Source organism: Manduca sexta, chromosome 7 (assembly GCF_014839805.1).
Source record: "Manduca sexta isolate Smith_Timp_Sample1 chromosome 7, JHU_Msex_v1.0, whole genome shotgun sequence".
Classification (NCBI taxonomy): domain Eukaryota; kingdom Metazoa; phylum Arthropoda; class Insecta; order Lepidoptera; family Sphingidae; genus Manduca; species Manduca sexta.
Window position 1 is genome coordinate 8,491,394 of NC_051121.1, and position 23,879 is coordinate 8,515,272.

The following is a 23,879-nucleotide window of genomic DNA, read 5'->3' on the forward strand; positions in this document are numbered from 1 at the left end:
AATTCGACCGCTTGCACCATTAAAAATACAAATATACAACAGAACATATATGTAATTGAACGTGAGCACTTTAATTAGCATAGATGTTAAGGATTGCGCAAGTAATTAGCAGAAACCAATGGCAGAATCCTTTTAAAATCTGTCAAACCTCGAAGGCTTAACGGTTTTTTTCGCGATAAACTAAAATTTAAATAAATTTACACTCAGTTCCCCAGATACTGAGAAGGCTGCAAAGTCTTCGAAACGTCGGGAGTAAAACCTAAACAAATTGATCGCGAAAAAAAACGTAAAATAACTTTGAATTCATTAAAGCATGGTTTTGGCTTTCAATGAAATTTGAGGTAACTCCCCCTTAATTCCATTCTTTCAACTCATTTTCTGAACCACTAAAGCGACATACTTTATTAACAGTCAATAATTACTTTTGCCCAAAAATTGTGTCAATAAATAAAACTATTTTGCGGATTTTATTATAATTTTCACCCAACGTTTCGAAGACTTTGCAGCCTTTGTAGCCACGGGGCGGACTGAAGTTTTGGTCATCCGAAAAGTCAAAATTACAGTATTTACCTTTATTTTACAATTATATAATATATTTTTAAATTTGAACTGTTGGTGGCCCGATCAACGCAGAATGACCTCAGTATAGCGTATAAGTGTAGCGGCCGGTCTTTTGGGTTCTTATTAAACGTTTGTGTCGCAGCACTTCTTACGCATTTTACTTTAACCGTGCAGCAAATAGCAGTATGTAGTCACTGTTGTGTTCCGGTTTGAAGGACATTGTAGCCCACTGGCTAAAGGATGTAATAAGAATATTTAATTCGTGTCTCAGGATGTCGAGCGCAGTGGAATATCAAACAATACTTTGTAATCCAAGGTGTTGGATGGAATTTCTACTGTGGGAAGTCGTATCGCTTACCATCAGGTGAACGGCAAGCTCGTCTCACCATAAACATAAAAAAAAAACAATTTGCCTATAAGAAATCTATCATAGGAAGGTACAATATAGAGTTACTTACGTCCATTATCTGTGGACAGCTTCATCTTCTCGAGGATCGTGGTGTCCCTGTCATTATAGATAAGCACAGCGGTCGCATTAGCTCGCCATGCGTTTTGCACCTGGAAAAATAAACCCCATTTAGTATATCTTATAGTTTAGAATGGATTGGCTTTTATTATGCTTAATTCTGTTTTTTTTTTGTAGCTAGAAAGTAGTATTTTTGTTACTAACAGAAGATAAATGTAATTTATGGGGTCAGAATGTAGTCGCTAATTTGCAAGAGTCTAAAAGTTAAGCAAACGGAAATGTATATTAGTATATATATGTACTAATGTTGTGATTAGCATTATGGGGAAATCCAAATGCCCCAGGGGATAAACCTTAACAAACAAACAAAACATCGATTTACTTTCAAAAGGTAGATAGGTATCTACCAAAAACCTGATCGAAATAGGTATTTTGATCAGGTTCTTGGCAGATAAAAAAGCACATTAAAAGTATCACTTATATTTGATAATCAAGTATGACAACCTTATATAACAAAACTTAGTAATATCTAACTGAAATAGAATGTCTGGTTATCGTGTTTTTATAGTATCGAAGAAAATTTTATTTCGATGATTCAATATTCACATTGCCAAAGGATCAAATTATTGATCTAAAGCAAAAGATGAAGACTCAAAAAAGGGAAATATCTCTTTTATCATTTAACAACCACGCTGGTAGGATATATTTTACATCCGCCCGGATAGCGATCAAGGTACACAAGTTGTTAAAACCCGCCATAGTGACCCACGTGTATCGCGTACCGGGATCAGCCTGTGTATATCCGGGTCCAACAGGCCGACATAATTGTGTCGACTGTCGAGGGGTAATCATCTCTTGTCAGTCGACATTCTATTGGAGCCCACTCCACTTAAATCAGGTACAGTGAAGTGAGTTTGCCATGACCATATATCTATCTATAAGCCAACAAAGTCATTACAACACGATTTTCTATATCACTCTTCCTCCCTAGTTAGGCCGGGGCTTCCACGACAAAACTATTTCCATATTGTCGTAACATTGTATTACGTAATACGTAATAAATTTTAATAAATACGTCGACCACCCAGCGACATTCGTGTGATACAAGAATTTTTATTGCTACCTAAACGTGTTGTGATATTTTGTTAGCGTACGTGGATATTGACAAAAACAGTAAACGCTAAATTGGACTGGACCTCAGATAAACCCTTAGAAATTTGAAAAAAAAAATTGAAAATTAATTTTTGTGGAATAAATATACGCTAATATGCGGGGCAATTAAAAAAAAGTAGTGACAATGACAAATTAAATCACATACAACTTTAATATACGGTCAACCCATTCTTCCCCATGCGTCATCTAGTCAAATCAAAGGGGTTTCAGAGGCCTTCTCAGGGATATAAGTTCAAGTGTTATGTTCTTTAATACCATTATTGTTTTATAATATATATTTAGATTAAATAAATTAATATAATATATAAACAATCCTCCAATACTTTTATATTATAAATGAAAACCCGACTTCACGCAAAACCGCAAGCAAACAATAGATAAAACTATTATTACACCATATTACTTTACAATACTGATGGAATATAAATCTAGGCATGGATGCATCCCGTTCTAATTGTGTCATAGGCACGTCACCCCGGAGAGATATCGCGAGGTATCAGGAATAGGGAAGAAATGAGTTGTTCCATGTCCATTTATTAATGTAATATTAAATGGATTTCGTTATTAAATAATAAGCATATGAGCTGATGAGAGTTTGAAGATTACTGAAGAACTCACCACATTAGACTTAAATAGCCAACGCAGAATTACATTCATAATATTTGTATGCTTTTTAGATACTTCGCAATCACTTCAGTTATCAATCAACTTTGTCTAAAACTGATCTATACTATCATATAAAGCTAAATAGTTTGTATGTTTGAAAGCGCTAATCTCAAGAACTAATGGTTCGAATTGAAATTTTTTTTAGTGTTGGATAGCCTATTTAACCAGCAAGGCTATAAGCTATATAACATCACGCTAAGTCTAATAGGAATGGAGCATCAATGAATTTTATTGCAAAAACGGAGAAAATGTATTCGTTTTGACAGCTTCCGTTGCATGTATTATGTAAACGTCTAAACTTACGCTACAATAATTATGTATGACGGAATTCTTCCACTTAAAAAGTTGAAAAAAGTCCGTGACAGTATGTTTCTATCTTTTTAAGTTATCTTTTGCCATTCCCGTATATAAAAATACCTACCAGTTATACACACGTATTTTCCAATAGCAAAATGTTTACTAAATTGATTATTTCAATACATCCCATTGATGACGTTTGATGGGGGTACAATCGATACTTCATGCATAAACAGAATCAGGAAAACCCCGCGGTATTCATTCATAAGTACTAAGACGGGTAAATATTAATTGTAAATATTCCTATGGGAATCTTTATATTTTCAAATCGGTATTATTGAACACGTACTTATGCGATGTCTCGTATTTGTTAAGCTAATTTAAATAATTTCATAAATTAAATTAATAAAATTGCAATAAAATTAAAGTTACAAGGAAAATACAAGATATTTAAACTCTAATTCATAGACGTTTTTTATCTAAGGCCGTTGTAATTAGCTAATATTGTTGTATCTCAATATTAGCCAATCACAACGACCCTATGTCTACGCACTGCGAAGGCTGCCATGCCGTCAACACTGAGAAACAGATTTGTTATCACAGCTTTACTCCGTCCTTAGATAAAAAAACGTCTATGAATAAGGGGGTAATACTAATACAACTTCATTATGGTTACGTGGAATTGAAAAGTATAAAGATTTTCCATTCTTCTTATAAACGTGAGTCGGTAAAATTAGTCAATACACTTTTACATCATCTAATTTTCATGACGTGTAAATTACTGTACCTAAACAAATTCTATGGAAACTTTGAACGGGGTGTAGAGGGTTTTCCAACTTGTCTATTTATTACTAATATTCGCTCTTCAAACTAGGTCGAACATCATTGCCACATTCTTCAACGCAATTCTTCATACTCAGTAAAATACGCATACAAAAATTCATAGAAATGCGTCAAAAAATTTACAGTCTTACTTGTTTATAAACTTCTTTTAACCTTAAGAGGTGGTTAAGAATTGCTTATAAAGCTGCCAAAAACATCACTTTCGTTATTAATTCAATATTCTTTAAGGATTTTTTTATTGTGTACACAGTATTATATTCTACAAAAAATCTTCTAAAGCGTTAAATTGACTATTGTTTGTTTTGGATATGGTCAATTTCTAAGCAACGCTTTGGGCAATTTGTCTACTTCTTATATTTTCCTACAATGAATGCTTTGAGATCAATAGAAAAACCTATCCTTTGAATCTAAACAAAGACCATATAAGAGCTGTATTTTGGTGCAGTAGCCCAATACCTCTAGATTGTTATGACATCATCCTCCTTATTGTTGATCTAAATATTATCCAATCACAACGGCCCTATGTTTACGCACTGCGAAGGCTGCCATGCCGTCAGCACTGAGAAACAGACTTATTATCACAGCAATGCTCCGTCCTTAGATAAAAAACGTCTATGAATAAGGGGGCATGTCTTTAAATGATTAAATTTGCATTATTCCTCACACATTATTGAATCACTTTGCAAGTGTATCTTGGTCAGAAACAAACCCATAGTCATTAAAGTCTCTCAAATATGAATGCATATTTCTGAGAATGTAATCACTTTACGCAAATGCTACAATGTAGGTCGATAGAACGTTTTTATGGTCCTCTGAACAAAGGCTGTTATCGCGATTTTCTTTCACCATACTAGGATTTATTACTTCGTGTACACGATTATGATCAAAAATGTGTCACCAAGATATCAAAATGTTTTTGTTTGATAAACATTAAAAATGTAGTTCATTAACCCCGTTTGTAAATCTAATCAATGAAAGTAATAAATCAAGTACCTACAGTTTAATTTTTCTTGACACGAATGAACCTTAAAGGTAGACTTTTATGTTCTTAAACCGTATAAAGTTCATTGTCGCGTTTTAATTAATAAGTATGACCCAAAATCCGTTATAAGGGTTTGAACTGTTATGTACAATATATTTTAGCCTCTTTGCTTAATTTTAGTTTTTTTTCAGGACTAACAATATCAAGAAGCGATAAGAAATATTTTTAAACATCAAAACTCATAATATTTTGATTGGTTTAAAAACTGTCTCCATCCGATATAATGACGAGTTAAGTCGTCAGACGCCAATAACTGACATTTCTATCATGTCTCTTAAAGGCATTTTGTCACTAAAATAACTCCTAGTTTTATACCATAACCCATACCTTAATTTCAAAGTTACAGCTGCCTCTTCGAATGACAGCGATCCACGGCTCCTGGGGTAAGGGATCGTTGGGGCTGGCCACCGACACCAAGGGCCAGGTGCAGCCCGTGTGGTCTCGGTCGCCACCGGGACCCTTCGCGCGGACGTGCACGGCGACGCCTCGCGACGAGCCGATGTAGCCCTCGCCGTATTTTCCAGACTGAAAAGAAGAGAAAAGGCTTGATATTATGCCATACATGTGCTAGAATTAGTATCAAAATAATGATATGAAGCACTATTTGTTATATGTCATGTGAAACTAAGTAATTGAATATGAATGTATATACCTACATTTTTTAATAAAAATGTTAGTTTGTGAATAACAACTACGCGTGTTCCATAACATGTAAAGATTCCAGTGAGGAATGAAGTATATTTGATGCAAAATTCCGATGTATTTATTTATTTCTACTGCGGACAATGGGGTTATACTGTCTACTCCCAGTATTGGATAATTTTTCCATTTGTCGGTTTTTTAAGATGTCTGGTAATGTGCAGTAAATTTACATCGAGTGTTTTTTTCTTTTTTATCGCTTTGAATGACGAGACGAGCTTGCCATTCGCCTGATGGTAAGCGATACGACCGCCTATAAAATGTAGAAACACCATCCAAAACCTTGAATCACAAAGTATTGTTTGGTATTCCACTGCGCTCGCCATCCTGAGATATGACATTATGTTAAGTCTCATTATGTCCAATAGTACTAAAAAACGATCAAATATTATTCATAATCGAATCGTTAATGTTATTGAGATTGTGGTAGACTTCCACTAGACACCATAGCAAAGTTCACTCCTCAATGGAATATTCTACAGATCATTTGATTCGTTTAACCGCTCCATACATAAGTGCGGGTATCACATCACCTACAATGCAACAAGATTACATCAATGACATCCAATTGTTCGTGAAATTGGTCAATAACAAAATGACGCATCGGAAACCGACTTTGGCCAGGACATACTCGCTTTAATTTCCTAGACTGATGTGAAGTTATCCTCAATATCTAATGCCAATGAAGCTAGTTACGAGTAATTTTGACTATTATTTTAAGCACAACAGGAGGAAAAGGCGACTTCGTTCCGACCATCTTCATGTTTAAACATAGTCTACTAGCGGCGTATTGGCAGACGAGTCGTAAAACTGCTGTTTTAACGCGGTTTTATTAGCGGTGACGAACTGATTGACTACCGGGTCTGGCGCTGAAGTTTGAACAGACAAGATTAGGGTTGCCACCTGTACTTTATTAAGTATTTTACGTTATTTCGGGTAATTGCACTCTTTTTAAATACAATAAAGTACGCGAAAATACTTTATTTACCATGATTTGATTACTTTGGGATTGTTCGTAAGATTTTACATAAAATAGCAGTAAGTTATGGTACAAAAATGGCAGCAAGTATTTATAAGTCTGATGATATATTTTTTAAATGTTATGTGCATCCTCATAATTTTTATTGTTGATTCCTGCCACGGCAGCATTCACAGAGTTTAAATATTGTGATGTAGAACACCAAATGGAAAGACGAAATAAATAATTTATTTTTTAAATCTGATAATTTGATTTGTAAAAAAATCCCAAATTTTATATTTATACACAAAATAATAAAGCAGAAATATTTAGTACTTTATTTTGACACCATGTACATTTTCTACCTTCAATGTACAAATGTACTTTAATTGCCCAAAAAAAGGTGGCAACCCTGTGATGTAGCTTTTTAGCTACATCACATTACATGTAGTGAATAACAGTATAGGCCGTACTGTACGCATAGACATAAGCGAAACAGACGAAATACAGTGTCGTGCGTAGATAACACGGTGTTTACAACCCGATAGAATATCGCTTCTAGAACCGCGAAGACGGCCAAATAAAACGATAATTTATTCGCACACATTGAGTCATGATTGCCGAGCGCCAAATAGACGTTACTATACGCGAATATGACAATCAAAAACAATCCTAGCGTTGCAAGACGTCGCTCCTTGTTTCTAGTTACGTGTGATTTACTTGTTATTTTTTACAACTTATATTATTGATTTCTTTTATCATGATAGTCGACTTTATAAAGGCCTCGTAGTTTATGTTGTGGTGGTAGTGTTAATGGTGGTAGGTGTGTTCCCGTTTGAAGGACATTGTAGCCAATGTAACCACTGGATATATTAATAATTAACATCTCATGTCTCGGGATGACGAGCGCAGTGGAATACCGAACAATACATTGTAATTCAACGTGTTGGATGGTGTTTCTGTTTATAGGCGGTCGTATCGCTTATCATCATGCGAACGGCAAGCTCGTCTTGTCATCCGAAACAATTAACAAAAAATGTTGTGATCGTCTTTGGACTTCGATATGATTTATGAAAATTCAAGCCTCAGGTTATCCTAATAACGATTAATACATCCAGTCATTTAAAATCATAGAACGTAGCCAGGTTTGCCTAGAGAAGCACGTCTCTTAAATGAACAAGTACAGACAAGTCACAAAAGACAATTGGTAATTATTACTGATTGTGAACTGATGCTATTTCTAGTTATTATGTTCTTTATTTATCCAGAATTAAGGGCGCAATGAAAGATATAATGGAAACAAATATTGGCGAAATATTACATTTGTCAATGTGTTCAATTTTGGAATGTTAAAACTTAATTGCTTTAGGGTTTAAATTTGCAGACAATTTTAAAAAATGTAACTCTTATCGTTGCCTTATCGTAATCACTACAACGGATATGAGTATGCCAGGATGGTGATAACATTAGAAATAATAATATTGCGAAACTAAGTATTTCTTGCATAGAATATTTTGAATGCCAAATCAATATCTAATACTGTAGATGTCATTGTTAGGCCGTCTGAGATAAGCTTATCAATTGTTTACTAACAGGCACGCTGGTAAATATTTAGTTTGGAAGTGATTTTTGATTCCTTAGATAAAGGTTAGAAAAAAAAAATACAAATAAAAATAATTCTTTTGAAATTATAGACAGTGAGATAATTTCACTTAACATTTACTCATTTGCTAACATTTGTAATACGGGCACGTTAAGGTTACCCACTGCACCTGGTGGTCTGGAGTGGGGTCTAATAGAATGTCGACTGACGAGAGATGATTACCCCTTGACAGTCGACACAATTATGCCGGCCTAAAATCAACATGCAAAAAATAATGTATATTTTTACGAAACGATGAAAATGATTTATAAACTTGAACCCGACATTTTGATTTATACTAATATTACTGTTGAACATTCCTGCCACACCGCAATCACCATATCGCCCGACATATTTACAATCCCAGTAAACCTTTCATCAAGAACTTCATACTTCGGTAAAATGTATGCCAACAAACTTATTGCATACTTTAACGCTGACAGATGAAACTCGAACGAATTTTATAACTTTTTAATAGTCTTGTTTATTACACTTACAAAGTATGAGACACATAGCTTATGGAAAACGCTCAGTTAAATTAAATTATTTAACATGGTTATTTTTGGCATACCTCCTATAATGTTAATACATTATAGTAGGTATTCCAAAAATAACCATGTAATCATAAGGACCATAATCCCAACAATAAGTAATAGAACTGAGAGTGCACCTGTGTGTTGCGCACACACTTGTGCACTATATTTCCTACGGCTGATCTCCGTTGAGATTGGCCGCCGTGGCCGAAATTAAGTTAGGAATGAATCAAATCAATCCCAATAATTGTAGTAGTATCTAGTCAAATAAATCGTAATATTCTACGTGATAAATAACTTTATTTAGAAAAGAACAGTTCTGAAATATCAGGCCCTTGGATGTAGAAAGATGAAAAAAAAAACATCTAGAAAGGACGCGTCACGTAGTTATTGCCGCGAACAAGATAATACATGTCACTCAATATAACTATTAACTGCTAAATAGAAGGTGCACACATACTACACTGCTATATGTCGTTATGAACACACACATCAATCTTGGCTATTGGACGCACATAACAACAGTTTTATAAATGTGTGCATGAGCATTAGATTTACATTTTGGAATAAAAGAAACATACAAGACCAGTCCCTTATAGTGTCCAAGTCTATCTATAAAACGAAGTCACAGACAAAAACTAGTCAAACTAATAATAATTAATGTTTGCTTCAAGTTATTACAGAAACACTTCGTACAGTGGACGCGCAACTTCAAGTTGTGACGAGTTGATTAATGTCATTACCTCAGCATAAATATGCATTAACTAGATAAACAATCGCTTGCAATCATTTACATCGTATTATATAATTATGTTTACGTAACTAGGAAGCGTAATAATTGTCTCGATCGGGTAATGAGGAACGCATCACGCGAGGTATTTTCATAGACAATTGTTTAGGTTTAATTGTACCAACCAGTCCGAGATTGAATCCCTATGAATCAGTTTAGTACCAGCCGTACAGTAGTAGTAATATCAGCCCTGTATTATATACTGACCCACTGCTGGGCTCGGGCCTCCTCTACTACTTAGAGGGATTAGGCCTTAGTCCACCACGCTGGGCTAGTGCGGATTGGTAGACTTCACACACCCTCAAAATTCCTATAGAGAACTTCTCAGATGTGCAGGTTTCCTTAAGATGTTTTCCTTCACCGTTAAAGCAAGCGATAATTCACAAAGAATACACACATAACTTTAGAAAAGTCAGGGGTGTGTGCCCCTGGGATTTGAAACTGTGGACATTCGTCTCGGCAGTCTGTTCCACAACCGACTAGGTTATCGCCGCTTTTTTGCCCTACGGTATATACTGGAAACTGCTGCACAGGTCTCCGCTACTACTGAGAAGGTCTTGGTGCACTCTACTGGCTTAGTGCCATCCTTAAATTTACTTTAAGTCTATATGCGGATGATACATTTTCAAAAAAGTCTACTTATTGCTCAGCTACGTTAGATGGAACTGATGTACAAAATTTCTAGTTTCTGACATCGATTTTAGTTGTGCGTTGTCAATAAGTTCAATACTAAGAATTTTATTAAATAGATACAACATTCATACATACATATAGTATACATGTGTGTATAAGTTTGACTTAATTATCACATACTTAGTCCTAATTAAGAATTTTATTACGGATATAAAACATTTATAAATACAATTAAGAGTGTGAATAAATTTTGCTATCTATAGAGGTAAGTATTTGATGAGCCAGTAGAGATTATGGATTGTGGGTCAGTAATCTACTAAACTATACATTTTTATTTCCATTTCATATCTATTTATCAACATTTACAAGCACATAGATAATAAAATTATTTAAAGGCGTAATAAAATAATACCGTGCTAATATTACAATGATCTTTATTCCATAATATATAGAATGTACATTCATTCTTTGTATAGTGTATGAGTGGTGTGAGGAAGACTTGGTTTGCAAAACTTTCATGGCCTAAACTATAGTTCAACTTCAATATGAGTCATGTTAATATACTTTTTGTCATCATCTCAAAGTCTTACTATCTTATAATATTTTCAAAGCGAAAGTTTGTGGAGATGTTTAGACTTTTGTATATTTGTTAAAAGTAATCGCGGGTACATTATATACATATAGTATAGTTTTTGTCCTATGATCATAATTCAATTTTATTAGTATGTTTTAAAGTAATCGTTGTATATTTGAATTCATTAGGAAATTGTACTTTAGGTAAATTTGATAAATAAATAAAAAAAAAAATTTTAAAAGAGATTTTTCATACGAAAACAAAATGTTATATAAAAGAAAACTAAAGTCACGTAATAAAAATATGTCACACTAACCTGTTTCTTATTCCGTGTATGTTCAATAAACTTTTATGCAGGAAAGTGCGCTATTAAAATTAACAGTTTCTTTTACACCCCGGATTACTTTAGCGAAATGGGTGAACTTTATGTACCTTGTTTATGGACCATTAAAAACTTTACATTGGATAGTTGTGTCATACTTTTTATACTGTGATGTGTTTTATTTCATAACTCAACTGAGTCACTACAAAGGCGAAGTGTGAAATTTTTCAAGAAGTAGAAAAGAAATTGCCTTCGTTAACATATCGCGGCCAAATTAACAGAAAACAAAAACTAAGACAAACGTAAATAAACCTAAAAGGTAAGCTGGTAGGAATCAGTTTGTATGGACACTCTAACACTGCACTACAATACGTATTCATCATCATCATCATCAGCCGCAGGATGTCAACTGCTGAACATGGGCCTCCTCTAAAGATTTCCAGATGGACTTCCGACGCTGCGCTACGTATTATAAATCTATACTGATATATAATGCTGACGAGTTTATATTTTTGAACGCGGTAATGTCAGGAAATACCAAACCGATTTTGATTTTTTTTTCACTAATTGGAAGTTATATTACTCCTGAGTGCTATAGGCTATTTTTATCCCGGGAGCCGCGAGCAAAATCTAGTAATATAATAAATACAATGTGTAAACGTAGAAACCACTGAAGGGATTTGGATAAAGTTACTCTGTAGGATTAACGCAAGCGGACCCGCGAGGTACACCTAGTTTACGTAATGTATAGTGCGTTTTAAACGAACTGGCTAAAAGATAAATATTTATATAAAAACAGTGTCAAAAAACTCATTGGAACAGCTGCGGTGACATTGCGCAGTGCCACGATTTGTTATCAAGAAAAAAACAAATTTGATATTGACTAGTTTTTCATATTGTTTTTGTCACAAAAATGTTATTTTACTTTCATTAATATATTTCTTTATGTTTTAATACATATAATAGTAGGATTAATTATATTTATTGTCCAAGCTCTTTAAGATTTATGAACAGAAAGATCTCCTAAAAAAAATCTTCAATTCCACGCGGATTTCGATACCCTACAAAATTTGAAACATTAATTTTCGTAAATATATTTAACTGAACCTATTTCATAAATTTGTTTTAACTTACAGGTCCGTCATCGTGAAAAATATTTTCCGATATAAATATTTTCCCAAAATAAAAAGTACCCGTGCTATAACTACCCCCTTTTTTATTCAGGAGTAATGTAGCTTTCTTTCTATCTACCTAGTCGATCTTGAAATCATTTGGGGAGGCCTATGTTCAGCAGTGGACATCCTGTGACTGATGATGATGTAGCTTTCTATATAGTTAAAATCGGTTTAATAGTTCCTGAGATTAGCGCGTTCACAGCAACAGTCTTCAGTTATATATTAAAATGCATAGATATAAACAATATAGCAAACATCTATAACAACGCCCGTGAACTTCAGCTCGCCGCCCACGCGGTACATTGTTCTAAATTTTTACTTATTTACATTACTGCTAGAAAGTTGTTAATTTGTTGCCAACACAACTGTACGCGAATGATAAATATTTATGAATGTTTGATTAGAAATGCCAACAACGGAGCACTGTAAACAGATTTCAAATCGAAAGTAACTGACAGTTTTAGGTTTTCACAGCGTAGGCGGACCAGGAAGCTTTAGTATACCTATATTAGCTAGAGGAATTAAATAAAATACCCTCTTTTAGTCCTCTTACAATGCAATAAAATCTCAATGGACTGCTATGTGTTTACTGTGAAAAAATATCTCTAGCCAAAAATGTTTTAATCTAATCTTGAATTGGTAGATTATGCTTTAAAAATATTTGTAAATTAGTTTTTTATGTAAATTCTCACCTAGTGTGGGAAGTGAAGTACGTCATAATTGTGTTGTGTCAGACGCCACGGCACCACAATGTTGTATCTAAATAATCCCAGTATACCTTGGCATAGACGTATATGTAAAAAACTAGACTTTGTTTGTAAAGTGTTATTCAATCTGAAATATCTATTTCTGTACTACAGGATTGAGATTTCCTCTGCATTCTCTCTGATATGTCAAGTAAAAGGTATTAACGGTTTAATTTCCGCGATTCGATATATATTTCATGCGTTTGTAAGAACGGTACGCCTCGACATCTACGGGAGGAAATAAATTATCGGAAAAAGTATTAGAAGTTAAATTGGGGGGCATGGAGGAGGGACAGTAAATACGATAAAAAAAATCAACACTGATTCTACATGTGCTTAAATAACTGGTTTTTGAGCTGTTCTTATTATTTTATAGGTCTAGAATTGTGAAGCTGGGAGTAATTCGGATGTTAATAGCGACTAAACTCTTATCCCAATAAGACAAAGAAGATACAGAACTGATAACAATAACAAATCGAACCCGAGACAGCCGAGGACCTTGGCCTGTAATGTTTATTCAACAAGCTCCGTCTGGCCACCGAGTATCATGGCGAATGCCGTGGAAACCAGGAATATTATTTTCGCCTCCTTAATGTAGTGGAAATGTATTTTAATAATTCAGAATGGATTTGTAAAATAGCGGTTTCTTAGGGTTTTGGATTTTCCATCCTATTATTGACAATTGTTTTCAAAATATTTGCTAGTTATATTTGTCAGTTATTGTATTTCCGAAGAAAGTCGATATTTGACTAGTCATAAAAAAAATCTGCATCATTTATATTGCGTCAATTCTACACCAATATGAGATTGGGTTATTTTTAAGTTAATTACATCTAAATGTTTATTTTTATTATAATCTATTAATGGCTGAATATTGACGCCCACACATTATCAAATATTATTTGGCAGCTGGTGGTGTTCGAAGGCGCCGGCGCATGCTTCAAATTATTATTAACCATGCTTATAGTCATTTTATTCATATTCAACAAGCTAATTAAATAATATATTACGTATAACAAATTCTACAAGGAATTTTAAATAAAATAAAATAAAGCCTGATTACATTAATCGTAGACGGCCTTCTCAGTCCAAAGTATATTAATGTGTGTTATTATAATTCTTCTATAAAACTATATTACTATGCAGATTATTATTTAAAATCCTTAATGTGTTATACGCAAATAATCCTTTCCTTTATAAATAAAAGAATGTCTGAAATAAATCAAATTTGTATTGTCAATGCTTTTTACTAAAAATAAATATTAATACTACGTGACGTAAGATCGCAGCTGCGTACAGATGTTTTTCTAATTTTTATAGATTTATTTACATATTATAAATCGAACCTTTCATTACCATTATCACCACTCTAAGCTATGCTCGTATTTTAGGCAATCACAATGGTTAATTTAATAATATGACACATAACAAATATTTAAATGTCTTGAATGGTGTTGACTGCTATTATTCTAGAGAAGCGTATGTAGCTTACACTTAGCATTACATACACAATCAGTCTTATTCAATTTACAATAATTCAGGGGCGAAGCGTTTATACAAACCGATTCCTATCGGCTTCCCTTTTATTTACGTTTGTCTTAGTTTTGTTTCCTGGTAAATCGATCGAAATATGTTAACTAAGGCAATTTCTTTTGTCTCGAGTTACCTTTAGAAAAATGTCACCCTACGCTATTGTAATACATTCGATATCAATATCGGTACCTAACCTTCGAATAAAATAATGTTTACTGAAAATCAAGTACGAGGCCAAACACAGAGACCGCAGATTCCCACCACGTTCGTCTTGCCGATCAAACATGTATTTTATTGAATCACCTGCCAATAAACGTTTTATGTGCTTACCAAAATGGTCGATACATAGCGCGGAAGGACGGTGTATTCAAGTAATGCTGGTTGTATGACTTGCAAACGGGTCCAGGAATTAAGGCGATAAAAACAGGACCTGATGAATAGCATTATGATTCGTATTTACAGTTATTAACCGTCACTGTATTCGGTAACAGATGTTAGATGACATCATTTGTGAATAAACAAAGTGCACTTATAACTGAAATGCAAAGCAAAGAGTGCACAAGACAAGTATTGGCGCCAATTTCTTCCATATTTGACAAAATACGCCAACAACCTTCACACATTAATAGAGCGCCATTGACCCCAAATTGGCTGAAGTTGGATCAAATACGAATTGCAAATAAGTACAAGGCTTGAAGTTAACTACACTCCTGTTGCAACCGGTGTCGACATGGAAGATTGACGAGTTCCGCCATTGCAGACGACCCTAATCAACAAAGACGCATTTCTACATATGAGAATATGGGAATCGTGGCAATTAGTAATTTAAGACTTGCATAACGTTGCAATATTTATTAATTCAGATATAATTGTCATCTTTATTTTCTAGAACTTTCTTCTTCGTAAACAAGCCATTGAGTCTACTGATGCTAAATGATCCCATCAACTAACTCGGAATAATAAGGTCTATAAAAGGGTTTTTGGAATTAAAATTATGTTTGATACTCCTAAATTATATTTGAATGCCTCAGTGACGGAATAGCATTAGGCTACGATTGCAATGCTGTGGACTTGGGTTCGGTCCCCAGGTAGGGCTATTCTAAGATGTTTTTATTACATAGATACGTTGTCCGAGCTCAATACTGGCAAGACGAAAGTAAGGTAATTGCCCGACATTCACTTAGTCAACCTTCAACCACTGTCGCCGCTAGTCGGCTTACTAACTTTTGTATTTTTATAAATTAAATTCCTTCCTGTGTTTTTAGACGACGTACAAATTATACTCCAACTGTGAATGAAAAAAACGTTTCATTTCATACGTTAGTAATAAGTATACACTATTTAAATTATTTTTTAACTAATAAATGCATTTTATTCGACCGACATGGCGACGGGGTGGTCGACGCTCGGCTCCATTCGGACATACTCGGGCTCACTCGGCGCGTATCAATGCAAGCCGCTTGGGCTGTGACTATAGTAAATACTGCGCTGTTTTTATGTGCAATTTTGTTAGTGTATGACGCGTCTATTTGTAAAACGTCATTGGGGCTATTGAGTTTTTTACTCAGTATCAGAGGAGTCTGGAATTTATGCTTGATATAAAGTGAATGATATGATTAACAATACACATGTATCTTAAAAAGGCACAGGTGTGTTCCTTGGGTTTTGAACCTGCGAACCTCCGTGTCGATAGTCCGCTCCATTCCCAACTAGGCTATCGCACACTTCATCTATCAACTTTAATGTCATATAATAAATAGAATATAAACACTTATACAACTTTGGACGTAAATATAAGCGTATAAACTATTTGACAGCGAATCATTACTAGTCTTTCGCAAAACCAAGATTTGTAAGGAACCGCGACGCAGTTGAAGAGTGACGTCAGTATGTCTATCAGTACGCCAAGACTACAATAACGATTCTTTAAAACTTTGTAAATTTTGGAGATATATCCTTTTTTAAATTACGTAAAGCAGTTTGCATCCATACTATTGTCAATTCAGCAATATCATGAGGTTAGGTTACGTAAACGAATAAATGCTTATTATAAATAATGCGCATTACAATTATGTTGTGAATTTCTGAACATATGTTGACACGACAGCGTTTACTTTGCGCAACTGTTAAAATTGAAAACAAGGACATAAATAGGTAACATTTTGTGTATTGATACATTGTAACAATGTAAATAAAAGTCCCATAATGAATAAGTGAAGATCAGACTAACCGCCATTTTCAATAAACAATCCAAATCGCTTTTTTGATCTATCTAAGTTTTTCTTTTTCTTGAAATGAGTTACTTTGATTGGTTCATTCTCGAAATCGGATTGAAGATTGAGATTAAGATTGGGATCGTTTATTGAAAACGGCTGTTAAGCGCAATTACATTCTTGAAACTATATAATTAAAATGTTTATCATGTTTGAACAATTTATGTAACGAGGTGAGCCCGCATTATTTTTAACCCGCGAAATAGTTTGCGTTTTATGACAATTTTATTTGTATTCGTGATGATTTTACCATAATATTCTCGCTCTAAACAACGTCCAGAATCTTGGCTTTGTGCATAACTATTGAAGAGAACTTATACACATCGTACGGACAAAAATTGCTTAATTTCTTAACTGCACAAAGCGTAGCTCGTTAGTAAACATTGTTAATCTGGATAGTTTGGTTATCTAAACGTATCGATATGGCGGTCGCGTCCGTCGTGCCGGCCGTCGTGATCGTCATGCCGAGCAGGCGCTTCCGCTTCCTTGTGGACGGAGAGCGCTCACCAAAACCGCTGCGTTTGCGTAATCTTAACGACTTGCACGATAAACTTTTAAGTTATGCGTAGTGCATGCAGATTTATTGGATTTGATAGTTTAGTATTTAACTTTTGTGTTAACGTAAACCGCAAAAGAATTGTGGTTAGCAAGAGGCGCCACAACACAATATTAAATGGTCACTTACATCACCAACAACTTAGGTACCTAATGATAAGACACTCCATTGTTTATACATAACGTATACCGACTATTACAGACTTTGATAAATTCTTCAGAATTGGGTCTACAGGATAGAAAGATAACAATTGTCAGGGAGATGGGGATATTTAAATAAAATGCTGTTCTAATTTATAACGCTAGACCGAGCGAGTACTGACGCAATAATTATTCTCGAGACCGACATCAATGTCTTACAATCAACACTGTTACCCGAAATTATACGAACCTACGCACATTGCAAGTGCATAACAATAAAACACCTCACTGAAACTGATCTGTTAATCATCGATGAGTCAGACTAGCAAGTATCAAAAGTTCACAATGAAGTCGCTTATCGAATTTAGACTTTATATTCATTGACGTAAAACCGTTTATATGAATGCATAAAGCGCACTACGAACAATACAAATGAATACAGTAAGGAATGATAATTTACGCGATTGTGCGTGTCATACGATGCAATATTTACACGAGGGAGTAATGACAGTTTTAAAAACAAAGGATTGACATATAAATGGCGCAATTAATGTAAATATGTAGAGAAAACATGTGAACGTACTAACTATAAGGATATACTACTACTTACTAACATATAAAGAGTAGGTATTTATAATTGTGGTTTTCATATAAATACGTTTACGAAAAATACCTATATGCGTGTGCGCTTGAATAAAAAGTATTTTTAACGCATATATTAATATCATAATACTATTTTTATTATAATAATAAATAACAATTCTTCAGTCTTCGCAAGTTAATTTGCCGGGATCTGCAACTATTTAACTGAATCTAAATATGTATACTTAAGCTAATAAAGACTACACTGTCCCTGAGTCAATAAGGTCTTATTTTATTCTTAATTTTATGTAGAAAAATGTTCAAGCAGATCGAGGTACGTATAGTGGCTATATGTTTACTACTGTTCTAAGGTAACGCGAGATTTAACTCCAAACCAATTTCACTGCAGCTGCATGAACTCTAAAGATAAAATAAAGATACGTTAATTTATGCCATTGGCCCATTACGATCGAAACCAGTTTTTGTAACAATTACAAACTGTCGTCAAAGTTGAATGAACAACTAAAACATTAACGTTTCATCTTACTTCTATAGTATACTTTTTTTTAAGGCGGAAGAAGTCGCAACTATGTTGCTAGGCCGTTCGGAGTGACGAAAAAGTTTTAACATCGATTTCGTGTGAATCATGGTTTTCGTGGAGCAAAAAATATTTCAATTAATCACTGTTTTTTGTTAGTTTAATAGTTAATTACTAAGCAAAAGATTAACTAATCAGGTGCAAAAAAAATCAACTACATTTTTACTAACCACGGTTAATCTTGGATACAAATGCTAGTAATAAAAAATTATAAACCCAAGACCAAGATAAATTATAATGGGACCATTTCGAGATCATGCATTAGTAAATAATAAAGGAATCACGGCAATTGGCCCACAATTCACAGAGCAATCAGTGTAAATACTCTGGGAACCTCCTCCTACTTTAAAAGTCGGTAATTTTTTTTAAGGATTATCGATAAAAATTTGAACTATTATCCGAAATAGTCGTTACCAGTTAACCGCAATGAAATATTAAAACGTTTCATTAAAACTAACAATCTGTAAGAGTTAGTAAAAACATTTAATAAATACTTTAACGTTAAATACAGTTCTATGTCGCTGTAATTAGACTAGTGAATGGCACAAGGGAGCGTGTGACCAATCGATCTACCACTCTATAAGGACAATGATCCGATTCCTTAATAAAATGTTATTTTTGTTGGAATCACGCGGGCGCACCCAAGGTTTTAGTTAGTGTAGATAATTGCGTATAAGCTCGTATAATTTAATTCTATCAACTGTTCTATATGTAATTGGTTGATTATAGAATATCATAGTGTCTTATTACTTTAATACAATATTTACAGTAAAAGAAAGTTATTTTTTGTAAAAAAAAAAAATATGTTTGCTTATGTTATTTCTAAATGAATATATTGTGTAATTGAGTTTTGCAAAATTGTAACTTAATAAAATTTAATTAACAGTTCATTTGTCATACATGTTTTGTAGTATTCCGCATATACAATATAATAATATTTATAGTCCGAAACTATTTTAAAAGACAACAGCCTTGATATAGTACGACTAGCTTTTGCCCGCGGCTCCGCTCGCGTTATAAAGTTTTTCAGGCTAAAGTTTACCGTTATAAAAGTAGTAGTTTCCCGGGAGCCTATATTCTTCCCAGGGTCCCAAACTGTCTCCATACCAAATTTCCTCTTAATACGTTGGGTAGTTTTTAAGTTTAACACGTTCAGGCAGACAGATGCAGCCGGGAACTTTGTTTTATAATATATTTTTAGAAATTTTTAAGAGGAACAATTCCGTCATACATCATTGTTGCACTTTAACCGTTTACGCAGCGCACGCAACGGAAGCTCTCATAACTAATAAATTGTCCCCGTTTTTGCAACATGTTTCATTACTGCTCCGCTCCTATTGGTCATAGCGTGACGATATATAACCTATAGCACTCCAGGAACAAAGGGCTATCCAACACAAAAATATTTTTTCAGTTCGAACCGGTAGTTCCTGAGATTAGCGATTACTGCTCCGCTCCTATTGGGCATAGCGTGATGATATATATAGTCTATAGCATTCCAGGAACAAAGGGCTACCCAACACAAAAAGAATTATTCAGGACCCTTATTCTGTATGATAGTGTAAACGCATAACGCGGCCGTGTCATGTTATCTTTGAGAAATGTGCGTGAAATGGTATTCTGTAAGCCAAATTTCTATAGTCCTAAACATGATGTGTTGTGTTACGTGCTTGTTACGCACTGTTAAAATAACGTGCGGGATAGAGAATAAGGGCCCAGTTCAAACTCCTAGTTTCTGAGATTAGCCATTACTGCTCTGTTCCTATTGGTCATAGCGTGATGATATATAGCCTATAGCACTTCACGAACAAAGGGCTATCCAATGCAAAATGATTTTTTTAGTTCGAACCGGTAGTTCCTGAGATTATCCATTACTGCTCGGCTCCTATTGGGTATAGCGTGATGATATATAGCCTATAGCACTCGACGATCAATATGGTATCCAACTCAAAAGAATTTTTCAGTTTGGACCGGTAGTTCCTGAGATTAGCCATTACTGCTCCGCTCCTATTGGGTATAGCGTGATGATATATAACCTATAGCACTCCACGAACAAAGGGCTATCCAACGCAAAAAGAATTTTTCAATTCGGACCGGTAGTTCCTGAGATTAGGCATTACTGCTCCGCTCCTATTGGGTATAGCGTGATGATATATAGCCTATAGCACTCCACGACCAAAGGGCTATCCAACGCAAAAAGAATTTTTCAGTTTGGACCGGTAGTTCCTGAGATTAGCGCGTTCAAACAAACAAACAAACAAACAAACAAACAAACAAACAAACTCTTCAGCTTTATATAATAGTATAGAAGTATAGATTAGAACTACCCCGATTTACCCCGATCCGGAGATTTAAGAATAACATAATATGAAATAAACAAACTTTATTTGCAGAGATTTTTTAAATCACCAAATATTTAACATCAAAAATGCGTTAGTTTTAAAATTAATCTTTATTTTGTGCAAGATACAAAGGTCTGAGTATAACCGAATTATGACACAGGACGGCTTATTTACTATTGTTAATAGTTTACATACATACTCTGTATACCTATACCCTAATTATATAACTTAATCAGCTGTACTTTAGAACATCCAAATATAGTCGTGCTTGTACGTAACAGTACAAAATGTCAATCCATTAAGAGCCTACCGAGGGCAAACAAACTAATGATCATATTAATAATTTGACATTTCTCTTTATATAAAAGACCTTCAATTCTAAATTTACGTAATATCACTTAAATATTTATAGACAAATTATATATATATCGTAACTTAAGTATTTGCTCCACTAGTGAACATTTTCTATTAATAACCGAAAAACGAAGCAAAGATATATCGGCAATTGCAAAAAAAATGTTGCATCGAACCAATGTTACAACGCACGCCTGAACGCAATATCCTACTAATATTATACATGCGAAGGTTTGTGAGGACGGATGTATATATGTATGTATGTATGTACATATGTTTGTTCCTCTTTCACGAAAAAACTACTAAACGGATTTGGATGAAACTTTAGAGTAATATTGCTTATACATCAGTTTAACACATAGGCTACAATTGATAATGATTTTGTGTAATTTGGTCATAATATAACGATACATATCATGTAAGTCGGAAAAAAATATTCCAACTAAACCAATCTGTTTTATCTCTTCGACAATCAAATTTGAACTTTGTATTGTATACTTTATAATCCAAATTAATTATAATATTCATTAAAGGAATTTGTTTATTAATATGGTCAACGTACTTCAAACATGCATCTAAAATGTATGTTTACAACCAATAAGCGTTTTCCCTAACATAGTTTTAATAAATAAATAGCCTAAAACAGGATAATTGAAAGGTAAAATAAGGAAACCCCTCAGGGAAACAGATTGTACGAAAGCCTCTCCCAAGTCTAATTTCCTTGTTTACTTCTTCACTAATTAAGCCGTATTACACATTTGTTTTCAAAAACTCATCCTACTGCTTTGTTATAAAGTCTGTTTTAATTCGACATAATATTCGCTAGTATAATTTGTAGGTAGTAAAATGCCCTTTCACTATTTAAATCGTTTCTGCTATAGTTTCATCTCGACTACTGCGCAACGGGTTATAAGCCAGCTATGTAGGGTGTGCAAAGGTTTTAACTCCACAATAGGACTAATATTTGAATTTACAACCTTAAAACTGTAGGTGTAGATACCTATTTACATTAAAAACACCATTGAGAATTATAATAAAAAATAAAATTCTAATCAACCCAAGACTTTGCTGGTGGTAGGATATATTTTATATCCGCCCGTATAGCGACCACCGTACACAAGGTATTAAAACCCGCCATAGTGGCCCACGTAAGTGTGCCGCGTTCCTGCTATCTCGTCAGCCTGTATCCGGTTCCAACAGACCGGCATAATTGTGTCAACTGTCGAGTGGTAATCATCCCCGTCAATCGACATTCTATTGGACCCCACTCCACTTACCATCAGGGGCCTCATTCTCTATCCCGCACGTTATTGTAACAGTGCGTAACAAGCACGTAACACAACGCATCATGTTTAGGACTATAGATATTTGCCTTACAGAATACCATTCCACGCACATTTCTCGAAGATAACATGAAACGGCCGCGTTACGCGTTTACATTATCATACAGAATAAAGGCCCAGGTGCAGTTGGTAACTTTGGCGTATCCATAAAAAAGATTTAATTTAAGTCCCTTTGTCGTGTTAGTATAAAAAAAAATAGATTTAATTTATAATGACCAGGTACACTGGCTGTCTTCAAGTGCACACTAGCCCGCCAAAGGAATAGGAGGCAATAAACCGACGTAATAAACCACTATACATGTAACAATGCGTACCTACTACCAATGAGGTAACTGAAAAATCAAGAGTCATTGTCGCGCACCACCGCCATAAAACAATACAGCGTATACGAGTATATACAATAGCATGCCACGCGAACATATGTTTAAAAACATCAACATTTGTAATTTTAAAAACATTTCGTGATGGAAGTAGAAGTGCGTGGACTGTTTTAAATTTAATCCTTTATCGAGTATTAAAGTGGTTAAGTAAACTAGTGCCTTTTATTTTATAATTCATAGAATATTTGATATAGAAATAGTAATTAGCATTGATTAGTTGAAATATAAAAGTTATATTAAATTTGATTTTTAAGTTATGTTCTAGAATAAGAATTAGAACTAATACTTAATTAACAATATTAAGTTACGACCTCTTTTAAGTTAAGTAACGTTTTCACGATATTGTGTAACATTAGGGTGTGATTACGGACTCCTTTCATCTCGGGACTTTGAGAAAGTCGACCTACTTAGAGCCAGTTAGACGCGCCCTTACTTTACGCAATTACAATACAGCTTCCAATGTACCGTGTAATCTCCAACTACATTTGCCTATGGCTTTGAGGGATAGGCTGGTAATAAGCGCAACCTTCGCCCATTAACAACTACATTTCACGATATGAGAAACTATGTGCCCGACCTATTAAAGAATTTATTACCTGGACATCAATGTCTATTTCTGCCGCCAAGCAGTAGTGTGTAGTCAAGAAAATTATAGCTA

General features: G+C 34.3%; 1 protein-coding gene across 1 annotated transcript in view; it reads right to left on the minus strand.

Moving 5' to 3' along the window:
* Window positions 1-23,879, minus strand: part of LOC115439775 (protein goliath) — a 95,422-nt gene that overhangs the window by 22,811 nt on the left and 48,732 nt on the right. Inside the window, exons 3-4 of the mRNA XM_030163800.2 lie at window positions 5,376-5,573; window positions 1,020-1,119 (exon numbers count right to left, since the gene is read on the minus strand). Coding sequence (XP_030019660.1) covers window positions 1,020-1,119; window positions 5,376-5,573 — 298 coding nt within the window. The remainder of the gene's footprint in view (window positions 1-1,019; window positions 1,120-5,375; window positions 5,574-23,879) is intronic.